Genomic DNA, 11,730 nt, shown 5'->3' with positions numbered 1-11,730 from the left:
ATAGCAAATGAAATCTAAATTTCGTAGAAACAGTGTTTCCAGTTCTTAAAAAATCTTACTACATAATATAAGACTTAACATGCCGCCCGCCAGAAAAGGGCTAGTGACCTTTTTGAAAAAAAAATAAAAAGAAAAGGAAACAAACTTTACATAACAACAAATAAAATAGACTAAAAAAGGAAATAAATATATTTTATTTATAACATGAATGACATTACGATTCACCATTATTTGGTAAAACACAAAGTCTTCTAATTGAGCTTTTATATAAACCATTGGAAGTTTTAACAGTAGCCACTCGAATCAAACCATCAGGTCCAGAATGTACTTCAGTGATGACTCCCAATTTCCACGATAGAGGAGGTAGCTTATCTTCTTTGAGAACCACTAATTGACCTGGCTGTATGTTGGCACAGCTTCTCTTCCACTTATTTATTCCTTGTAGTTGTGACAAATATTCCATATACCATCTTCTCCAAAACTGTTGAAATTCTTGTTGGATCCTTTGCCATCTTTGAATTGAACTAATCCTCTCCTGATGTAAGTCACGTTCTGGTAGTGTTGTCAATGGTTCATCAATAAGAAAATGACCCCAAGTTAATGCTACTTGATCATTAGGATCATTGGATAATGCTATAAGAGGTCTCGAATTTAAGCAAGCTTCTATTTGTGTGATTAATGTTGTTAATTCTTCAAATGTGAGATATGACATTTCCATGACTCTTCTTAAGTTGTATTTAAAGGACTTAACTGCAGCCTCCCAAAGACCACCGAAGTTGGGTGAATATGGCGGAATAAAATGCCATTGGATTCCTTCAGTAGTTGCAAAATTCTTAATCCTTTCTTGATGGTCAGCTGTATGCAACAACTTTGCGACTTCTTGAAGTTCCTTGTTGGCACCAATGAATGTAGTTCCATTGTCGCTATAGATATGCTTGAATTTACCTCGACGAGATATGAATCTTCTCAAAGCAGCTAAAAATGCCTGGCTAGTAAGACCACTCACAACTTCGAGATGGATAGCCTGTGTTGCTAAACACACAAACACTGCAATGTAGCACTTCACCTTTGTTTTTGACTTTCTGGTGCCAGTTTTGATGTAAATAGGACCGGCTAACTCAATTTCAGAATTTGTGAAAGGTCTTGTTAGTTCTACTCTATGTTTTGGTAGTTATCCCATTAATTGTTCTGGTCCAGACGCCTTTAATCTTTGACATGTAATACACCTTCTAATAACTTTCTTGATGGCATTTGTACCATTAGGTATCCAATACCTTTGCGTTAGTGATGCTAGCATTAACTGAAATCCAGAATGTAGCAATCGCCTGTGTTCATTAGTCTTGTTAGGTGATGATCTGGTGGTAGAATAATTTGATGTTTAGCATCAAATTCAAGTTCAGACATCTTTAATCTTCCACCAACTCTTAGTAATTTTTGATCACATATGAAAGGATTGAGAGACAATAGTTTGCTCTTATTGCTAACTCTTCCACTTTCTTTAAGATCAGCCATTTCCTTAGTATAAACTGAATTTTGAACTTCTCGTATTAGTCTGATTAAAACTTCTTCAATTTCTTCCAAAGTAAGAGCGTCTACATTTCTTCTTGATGCTTCTACTTTAGCATTCTTGGAAAACCGTATGAAATAAGCCAAGACTCTCTGAAGTTTGTTCAAAGTAGAGAATCTTTCGATCATACTATTATATTGAGTTGTCACTAAGTAACTTGATTTTAATTTCTTCTGTTCAGGAATCTCTCTGAGTGGGACAGGCTCCGTCTTAGGTCAATCAACTGAAGAACACTGTAACCATTGAGGACCGTTCCACCACAAATTATTATGTATTAACTTATTAGGACTTGTTCCCCTTGATACAATATCTGCAGGATTTTCACTTGAAGCGACGTGTCTCCATTCTCCTACCACTTCTTGCACCTCAGTAACTCGATTGCCAACAAATATTTTCCATCTATTTGGACTTGCTCTTAACCATGCTAAGACCACCATAGAATCTGTCCACATATATACCTGGGATATTCGTTGTTTTAATGTTACCTTCTTGACAAGTTTTGATGACAACACTGCTGCACATAACTCTAAGCGAGGCAGGGAAATCTTCTTTATGGGCGCCACTTTGGACTTAGCACATAATAGCTTCGAAGTAACTTGACCATCCTTGTTGACCGATCTTAAATACACACATGTCCCATAAGCATTTTCTGAAGCATGTGAGAAAGCGTGAACTTGAATGTCTATCAAGGTGAATGACTGAAGAACCATTCTGTCTACACTGATATCTGATAATGAAGGAATGGATTCAAGTACTGTCTTGCATATTTGCTGTAGTTCTTTAGGAAGTGTTTCATCCCACTCCAATCCTGCTTGCCACAGATCTTGAAGAATTATCTTAGATACGATTGTTATTGGACTAACAATTCCCAACGGATCAAAGATTGAAGCAATAATATCCAACATCTTGCGTTTTGTTAAATTATTATTCGACCTTTGATTTAGAGTGAATCCATTCATCACTTGAAGTTGATCAGGTGCTGGATGCCAAAGTAATCCTAATGTTTTGACTTGACCCTTATCGTCTAAGCGTAATGGAAGTTGTGTTTCTCTCAATTCTTCAGAGATGGATTCCAATAACTCAGTACTGTTGGAACACCACTTTCTTAGCAAAAAACCACCCTTTTGTAACATTTGTATTAATTCCTCCTTTATCTTTAAAGCTTCGTCCAAACTTTCAACCACTAAAATACAATCGTCAATATAGAAGTCATTCTTGAAAATTTGTGCTGCCTTCGGATATTCACAAGCTTCTTCTGCACTTAATTGCTGGAGACAGCGAGTAGCAAGGAAAGGCGCTGAGGCAATTCCGTATGTGACAGTCTTTAATTCATATACCTTAATGGGTTCTTCTTCTGATCTTCTCCACAAGATCTTCTGGAATTTAGAGTCACGCTCATCAATCAAAATCTGTCGATACATCTTCTCTATATCTGCAGTAAAAGCTATAGGGTAGGTTCGAAATCTTAATATAATTGACTACAAATCGTCTTGCACAGTTGGATCAATTTTGAGAAAATCGTTCAGTGAAACGCCACTAGTTGAGCATGCGGATGCATCAAATACTACTCTAGTCTTTGTAGTAGTACTAGCTTTCTTAATAACTGTATGATGAGGCAAGTAATATCCTTGAGTAATGTTAGAGCTGCCTTCCACTTCCTTCATATGTTCCAAAGCTTCATACTCTTCAAGGAGTGCTACATAATCTGTGCGTAACTTGGGGCATCTATTTAACCTTTTCTCTAGTTGCAGTAAACGCTGAACAGCTGTCTTATAAGTATCACTTAACTGGATAACTTCTTGTTTGAATGGCAGTCTCACTATAAAGCGTCCTGTTGAATGTCTTCTAGTGTTTGCGATAAAATGTTCTTCGCACTCCCTTTCTTCTTTGGATAGAGGAGTTTCTTGAATATATTCTATTTTCCAAAACTTCTGCAGCTGATGGCTTAAATCATCGTTGTTGTGCAAAAAGAATGTTCGATGTTCTGGTGTGAAGTTGTTGTGCTTTGACATCTGATATTGTCCTGAAACTATCCATCCTCATTCTGTATTTTGGAGAACTGGAAATGCTCCTGGACGCACTTGTTGTCCTGCTTTGAGTAGACTAAAGAATATTCCAGAACCTAACAACAAATCAATCTTACCAGACTTGTTGAAATTAGGATCCGCAAACTGTAAATTCGGTGGAAAGTTGCATTCTTTAATGTCAATATCAGCATCAGGTAAATTTCCCGCTATTTTGGGCAATACAAAACACTCAACATCTACACTAAAATCACTTACAGCAGAGAATACTTGTAACTTACTTCCGTATTTGACGTTGCAACTTACATTATTAATACCTTGTACAGGAACATTGATAGGAAATTTCTTTAATTTTAACCTTTGAATGAGATTCTGTTGCAAAATGAGATTGGGAACAACTATCAAGCAAAGCCCTAACCATATGTAATTTACCATTGCAATTTTTAACTTGAACAACTGCAGTTGAAAGTAAAACACGCACATTACTTTTAGGCTTCACAGAGCAATAAGTACTAGTATTAACAACTTCCTGTCCTTGAGTCATTGACTTTGCCCCTACAGGTTCCGTAACAGAATCATTTTCAACACTTGCAGCATGATTAGGATGTGATTTCTTAAAATCACTATGCAATAACGTGTGATGCTTGAGATTACATATTTTGCATGCACTTAGCGAACAATCTTTCGCTACATGGTTGACAACTTTCAAACAATTCCCGGCGGGAGCTCATGTGGTTCGGATTCCACGTTAATCAGTAGGTCCACATCTCATATAGCCTCGCTGCTGAAAGGGACGCTAAACTAAAATCAACTCAACTTTTAAATTAAACAAAGTGTGTTCTGTTTCGCAAAACTTAATCTTTTGGATACACTTATATTCTGAAACTCATTACACTTGTGTAACGCATGACTTTGTTGACAAAACGAACACAAAACATTAGTACTCACATAAGATTGTCTAGCATTTTTTACTTCCTTGAAAACATTAGATTTACTGAGATGCGACTTTGATTACGTAGACTTTACCAATTCTAAGGCCTGCCATTTATTTTCTAAAAAGACATGAAGTTCTTCTAAACTAGCAAACTGTTCTTTATTTGTTTGATTTTCAAAGTCTTTACGTGTTTGTTCATCTAGCTTTTCCAAAACTAGGTGCGATAACAATATATCCTCCAAAGGAGTATCTAACTGTAACGCCTTAAGTGTATTTACGTTACTTATAGTTTGGTTTAATAATGCCCTTAAGTCCGCCACTGAATCTTTACTAACAGTCGGCAATGAAAACAATGCCTTGATATGAGCAGTTGCTATTAGCTTTGGATTATTATACCTTTTGCATATCATTTCCCAAGCAAGTTTGAAATTTTTACCTGTCACTGGTATATTCTCAACTAATTTGCTTGCTTCACCTGATAATGATGACAACAAATAATGAAATTTTTGAATATCATCTAAACTTTGATTGTTTACAACCAAACTACTGAAAGTATCATGAAAATGTCTGAAATCTATAACTTGACCTTTAAATGTTGGAAGCTTTATGACTGGTAATTTTAGACACCCTGTATTCGCGGTTGAATCACCTGACGAACTTCTATTGCTAATACCAGCCTTCTTAGCTGTTTCAACAATTGACGTCATTTTTGCAAGAGTATCGTAGTAAGTAACTTCAAACAAGTCTCTATCCTGTGTGTATTCATCGTTTTCGTCCTTTAATTCAAGCTGTTTTTGCACTTCATCATACTCTTTCAATATATTGGGTAAACGTGCACACCTAAATTAAATTTGCATTACATCACCGTCTGCTCCAATTTGTTCAACAAATGTTTTCATTCTTGTAAGGGAAGCTTTAGCTAGGCCTCTTGCCTTAATAAGATAATTTGTATTTAAATCCATTGCTTGTGATATATCTACCTGAAGTTCTTATAACAACAGACCTTTACACAAGTAAAAAGAAACAAAAAAATATAATTAGCTACGTGACTGCTATATGTCCCTTTGTTTTTCTTCAGATTGCAATGCACAGCTGAATGCGTAGGCGCTTACGTGATAAGTCCACTAGGTCAATTTTGCGTCTGATTCTTAACACTCACTGTCTTTACACACACATAGTCAATATGAATGTTTGAGTGCTTCACTTGTTATTTTTTTCTTGGCACAACACTTCCTCTATTCGGCACTGGAGGACCAAAAAACTGTTTATGCTGATGTTCGTAAATGTTTGCGATTTACTTAACTGGTAATGGACTGTCTTCTAACAATGGAAACTTCCAATACTTGTTTTTAGTTTTTATTGTACCTTAGTAATCGCTGGTTTTCAACTAACACTTAAAATAAATCACAAAGTACATATAATAACTGCACTGTGTTCATTGCACTTAAATAACGAACTTAACTTTAAAATTATGGAAGAAAGGTTCGTGCCTCGTGTCTTATGCACCGTCTCTCTTCAACACTTTCCATCTTGAATAACAAATGAAATCTAAATTTCGTAGAAACAGTGTTTCCAGTTCTTAAAAATATTACTACATAATATAAGACTTAACACGTATTAAAAGAAAATTACTAATATACGTGTGAATATAATGTAGTTTTTCCGTAAATTGACAAAGAGTAGTTAGGAGCGGTGTGTCTCCTTTGGAATGAAGAAATTGAAATAACGGATAAGTCGTGAGATTATGGAGAAACGGAAAGCTCTAAGTAAGTGCTATACGTAAAGAATGTTGATTAGGCAATATTCGAAAATGCAAATGGGAGCTAACAGTAATATTTTTCGGCAAAATATACTATATTGGAAAGTAAAAAGCAACTTATAGTGTCCTGCAATATTTGTAATTGAAACGAAGCAAACAATTAAAATGAATGATTCCGATTCATTTTACATTTCTAATTAATATATCAATAGATTTTAACATACATTATAGTTTTTTCAATATTATGTTTACTAATTTCATTTTTCTCTTTTCTTTCCAGGTAGTTCAGAATTGTGAATCCTAGCCAATAAATACCTTGACAAATAAGAAATGTGGGGGAAAAGCCGAAAAAGATGATTGAGATGGAAGCAAGGATATATCTTTTCAATCCCATTTTATACTGAGTAAGATAGGAAGGTCTGAGTGTAAATAACATTAGGTCCATTAATATAAACATAGCTGCCTTACAGGCAACTACCCTAATAATGCATTTTCCTGTTTCTTTCTTTTTTACTTGAGAAAATATAGGTGCATAAGTTGCTCATATATTATTTGATTTTATTTATTAAATTGGACAGACACTTTTCTGTAAATGGAATCCAGATTTTCTTTCCGGAAAAGTAGTACCGACTGCAAAGCTATTCGAGATGCATCTTCCTTCGGGAACCCAAAAGCTCATTATGGTGGGAAAGGAAATAGATCTTATGTAGCAATTCGCAGCTAACTCCACCCCCTTCTTGTAGCACATCTTTAATTTTCACCGTCAGGTACGCATACATGAGTGACTCTTGAAGAAACATAAGAAACTGGGAGATTCTTGAGTAATGCATGTGCTACCATGGTCTTCGGAGGACATCTAGCGGGACATCTTCCTCTATTTCCTCTACGGCGAGACTTTGCATTTGCCCAATCAACTCCTCATGGCTCTAGAAAACAGTTTGATGAATTGACTGTGCAATCTGAAGTTAGTGATGTAAGGCATTCGTATTATAACGCTATTCCTCTATGCATCTCGCGGTTCATGCAAACGTCGGTTTTCCTAAAACTTCTACGGAACTCGTGCTCGAACCAACCTGATCTCAAGATGGTAAATCCGTCCTGAACACAACCTTTCGAATAAATAATGATTCCAATTCCTTCTTTTCACTTGGATCCGGAACTTCCATTAAGAAAAAATGTAACTCACCCACCTCCTGAAGTTTCTTGTCTGTTACACCTTTCCTAAAACATCGATCTATGATGTTTCCAGTTTCTGTAAATTCTCTGCTAATCCAGCTACATTCGGGTAGTACTTATTTAAACAACCAACCGGTATCGAATCCATCTTCACTATTGGAAACGACTGTAGATAAAAAGACCTGAGGTCACCTACGAATGGTCGCTGTCCATCTCTTCACCACAAGAATTAGGTAATCCCCTTCCAAATATTACTTCATTCCTGATACCCTGTTTCAGCATTGTATCCAGCTGATTTTTGAAGACTTCATTGAGGTGGTAAGGTGCAGTACGCCGTGTTTCCGTGGTTTCGTTAGATAGACGAATTTCATGTTCCAATACACTTCTACGTCCCATATCGTCTTCAGATCAACTTCATATGTCGACGAACGGACGTATGTAGTGGTAAAAGAGTTCCCGGTCTTCTGAACATAAATCTGGATTCCCCCCTACCCGGATTTTGTCGCTCATCCTTCTGAATTCTTCTAACTTCTCAGGGGACGGCATAAGTTCATTAAAACTGACAATCCTTTCTTCTTGTGTTCTTCGGAGACCTCACAATTCTTTACGTTCCGTTCGTGATGTAATTTTACAGTGCTGAAGGTAGGATCCGTCACAAAGACTTCTGAAGCTTCATAGTTTACGATTACCTTCAGGATAAGGAGAGAAAGACGTAAAGATATCTTACGTCTATCCTCTGAAACGCTAACAGTAACGCTTCCCTCCTAATTACTAAACAGGAACGTACCCTTATTAATGTGTGAGAACCATACGGTAAAACGGTATTCACTATGACTCTAGAAATAGCTCTAAACTCGTGAGTAATTCTCGGTGTTCAAGCTTCAAACATATACATTTCTATGTTCCTAGGTGGCAACTTCTTGACGGAGGACTACCGAAATGATACAAAGTCAAAATCTGCTTGCTATATTTGAAAAGAGACTTAGGTTTTCCGAAAAAGTCAGCACCATTTAAAGTACTATAATGAACAATCGGTAGGTTCTAAAAATGTGCGCGAAACAGTTATTTCCTAATTGAAAATCCCAAAAACCTATCTCGAACACCTCTGGGACTTTTGCCAGAACCTCTCTTAATCTCTCGCTTATACGGAAAGGTCTCGTGTCCTTAAGAGCTAGGTTTTCCCAAAGACAACTAATTTGAGTGCTACTATTTAATATTAACTTTTTGACTGTCCAAAAGAACAAAATCTTGCGGTAACTCGTTTAAAGAAATAATGGGAACTATAACATATTTCTGAGCAGACATGTCCCTAACGTCTATTAGGTTTCTGAGTTTAAAGATACTCTATGGAAACGTTGACTGTCGTTGAACATTTTACAAAGAAAACAAGCAATCGGATCCTTACCTGGAGTCGAACCCTAACCATGAGAAGATGGAAGAAGTTAAATCCTTGTTATTCTTATTATTATTACTGTTATTGTCATTATGATTTTGATACTACTTTTTTGCTATTCTCATTACATTCATTTCGCTGAGGATTTGATTTGATTCTAAATTGCGGTTCACCATAAATTTCATGTTATTTACTTGAATCTACGAGTAACACAGATATCTGTAGTGTCAGTTTCACTGATCATAAACTATCCGAGATTGCTGATTCTGAACAGGAGCTGTCTGCGTAGAATTCTCTAGCATGTACACCGGATATTGGACTACTGATTCGGCATTTCTAGGACTCCGATTCTCAAGATTGCTTGGTGGCAGCAACGGTGAGTTCAATGCTGAAGATTTTTTCTTTTTCCTCTTTAATAAGAAGCGTTTTTTTCATCAACTACTAGATCACGAAGTAAAGCACCTATAGTGTTATATTAATTACATTTCACTATCTTGATGAAGTTGGACAACAAACCTTTTATGATAAGCTGTATTTGCTTACTCTCGGAAGCAGTAGAATCGGCTCTCAAAGTAATATCTTGCTTTGCATAAACATAAGCTTTTAGAAACTCGTTTTCACACTGTTATCTTGCTCGCATTTTGACCTTTGTTAACTGAGGAACCAAATTTGTCTTTAAATGCTGTTACTGAAGCCTCTTTAAATTCATCACACGTCATTGAAACAAAATTCAGTCTTCTGTCCATACTATCAAACCAACTCTCCTGAACTCCTAAGATTGTTACCAAACACTAGTTTACGTCGCATCCCGTCCCAAACATTGGTCTCAGCTGTAGACTCATCTTTCCTAGTGAAACGTTCTACATAATTAGACTATTAGCCTAGCATAGAACGGTTGGTCATGACCATGGTATTGAAGACAGCCAAATATCTCTTTCTAAAGCCATATCCACTGCAGAACGTTCAGTGGTCACATCTAAAGAATCTAGAGAAATATGAGATAACTTTTTAGAAAATTTTAACTTCTCCTTAAATTGCTCTATATAACTTCTGGTAAATTTCACGGGCCTTGGAGATGAACACGCCACACGATCAAAATTAACCATATCAGTTAAATTGAACAAATCGTCTTTAGTTGCTAAACAATTCGTCAGCTAGACATCGCAACACACAAACTAAACTATATTGGCACTAATATTAACTCAATAGATGGTACTATGTATCAATACTTAATACTAGATACTCAATACTTAATCTCCCTGATTCCGGTTTTCCCTGGGTTCCTAAGGTTCACAATTTTCTTACGAGTGATGTAGAGTGATGATGTTCGACCACGTGGTGAGAGGCACTGGATGTCAGAGGTTGTTAGTTAACCGTGAAAGGAACGCTATCTCACATATAAGGTTATTATCATTTGTCGAAAGTATAAAAATGCCAGTTTTACAATCTGAATATGAAAACAGCCCTATATGTCAGATACATATTGACTTAGTTTGTTTGTCACTCCTCTCACATTAGCTTCGATGGAGATGAGCGGTTTTAGAACCCAACGATTCCATTACAGTATATAATAGGCAAAGCTGTTTCAATGGAAAGTATTTCAGTTTACTTGGGTGCATTAAATAGCTAATCAACAGCGTTCTCCAACAACTGTTAAAAACCTAACCTCATTGTGAAGTTCAGTTAAAATGTGGCAAGTGATATGACAAATAATAACGTATTTATTTTATGATTAGCCAGTCGTAGGATAAGCTCTAGAAACTCCTAACATATCATGCTAAGGTATACATAGCTTAATTTCTATATCCAATTATATAAACTACAAATGATAATAAACGTATTTTTCATACCTGAATATATATTTTCTCACAGAAGATATAATTAATTCTTCACATGGTAATAAACAATCACACTTACGTGACATTATTTTAAATGCATACTCTGTAAAATATTAGAAAATATTATTTACATTCATTTTTCCTTTCTAAGGTATTATTTTAATATTAGTTAAAATAGAGGGTAGTATTTGCACTGAGAAAATTTTTGGGGTTAAATTAGCCAAAATTCGGTTGCCAGTAACCAAGTTGCTTTGTCAATATAGAGCATGCCCAGAGCTCGTTTACTGCAACCGAGTGCTACTCGGTTAATTAACTGTCGTGCATTTAACCGAGTAGTTGGCTAATTCAACCGAGGGGGTAATCAACCAAGTAGTACAGGGTAAAAATAACCGAGCAAAATTCGTTAATGTAGCAAATGTACTTGGTAAAAATAACCCCCTGTACTCGGCTGCCTTAACCGGGTATTATTATTCTTGCCAAGGTACTTGGTAAAAATAACCGTCTATGCTCGGCTGATTTAACTGAGTATGTTGGTTACTGTTGCCAAGGTAGTTGGTAAAAATAACCTTCTAACTCGGCTGATTTAACTGAGCATGTTGGTTACTGTTACCAAGGTAGTTGGTAAAAATAACCTTCTAACTCGGCTGATTTAACTGAGCATGTTGGTTACTGTTACCGAGGTAGTTGGTAAAAATAACCTTCTAACTCGGCTGATTTAACTGAGCATGTTGGTTACTGTTACCGAGGTAGTTGGTAAAAATAACTATCTAACTCGGCTGATTTAACTGAGCATGTTGGTTACTGTTACCAAGGTAGTTGGTAAAAATAACCTTCTAACTCGGCTGATTTAACTGAGCATGTTGGTTACTGTTGCTAAGGTAGTTGGTAAAAATATCCTCTCCACTAAGATAATTCTCAAAATATTTTTCAGATCTATAGCTCTTGTCCGCGCCAGTCTAATCTCCAAAAGACACGTTTCTTAGCATAAATCTGTTGACAGAAGATAGGTACATAAATTATTGTGAAGTCAAGTTTTGAT

The 11,730-nt window shown here is 36.1% G+C and overlaps 3 protein-coding genes across 3 annotated transcripts; all 3 read right to left on the bottom strand.

Moving 5' to 3' along the window:
• Positions 1–214: 214 nt before the first annotated feature.
• On the bottom strand, positions 215–1,695 carry LOC145682174 (uncharacterized). The gene is made up of 2 exons (XM_081753761.1): positions 1,302–1,695; positions 215–1,032 (listed from the first exon to the last, which is right to left on the bottom strand). The coding sequence occupies exons 1-2, from the start codon at positions 1,693–1,695 to the stop codon at positions 215–217; spliced, it is 1,212 nt and encodes a 403-aa protein (XP_081609887.1).
• An 87-nt stretch (positions 1,696–1,782) lies between these two features.
• Positions 1,783–2,988, bottom strand: LOC145682173 (uncharacterized). Its single transcript, XM_081753760.1, has one exon. It carries the CDS (start codon positions 2,986–2,988, stop codon positions 1,783–1,785), a length of 1,206 nt encoding a protein of 401 aa, XP_081609886.1.
• Positions 2,989–3,045: 57 nt separating this feature from the next.
• On the bottom strand, positions 3,046–3,579 carry LOC145682172 (uncharacterized). The gene has a single exon (XM_081753759.1). The coding sequence runs from the start codon at positions 3,577–3,579 to the stop codon at positions 3,046–3,048; it is 534 nt and encodes a 177-aa protein (XP_081609885.1).
• Positions 3,580–11,730: the final 8,151 nt, after the last annotated feature.

The sequence above is a fragment of the Thermobia domestica genome, chromosome 3 (genome assembly GCF_964235325.1).
Source record: "Thermobia domestica chromosome 3, izTheDome1.hap1.1, whole genome shotgun sequence".
Classification (NCBI taxonomy): domain Eukaryota; kingdom Metazoa; phylum Arthropoda; class Insecta; order Zygentoma; family Lepismatidae; genus Thermobia; species Thermobia domestica.
This window is presented reverse-complemented; position numbering and strand designations above follow the sequence as displayed.

Excerpts from the sequence above, each read along its gene's own strand:
- LOC145682172 (XM_081753759.1), bottom strand. The coding sequence starts at position 3,579 with ATGTCAAAGCACAACAACTTCACACCAGAACATCGAACATTCTTTTTG.
- LOC145682173 (XM_081753760.1), bottom strand. The coding sequence starts at position 2,988 with ATGTATCGACAGATTTTGATTGATGAGCGTGACTCTAAATTCCAGAAG.
- LOC145682174 (XM_081753761.1), bottom strand. The coding sequence starts at position 1,695 with ATGATCGAAAGATTCTCTACTTTGAACAAACTTCAGAGAGTCTTGGCT. Across the intron at positions 1,033-1,301 it reads TTGCTACATTCTGGATTTCA|CAACACAGGCTATCCATCTC; the intron begins GTTAATGCTAGC and ends TTGTGTGTTTAG.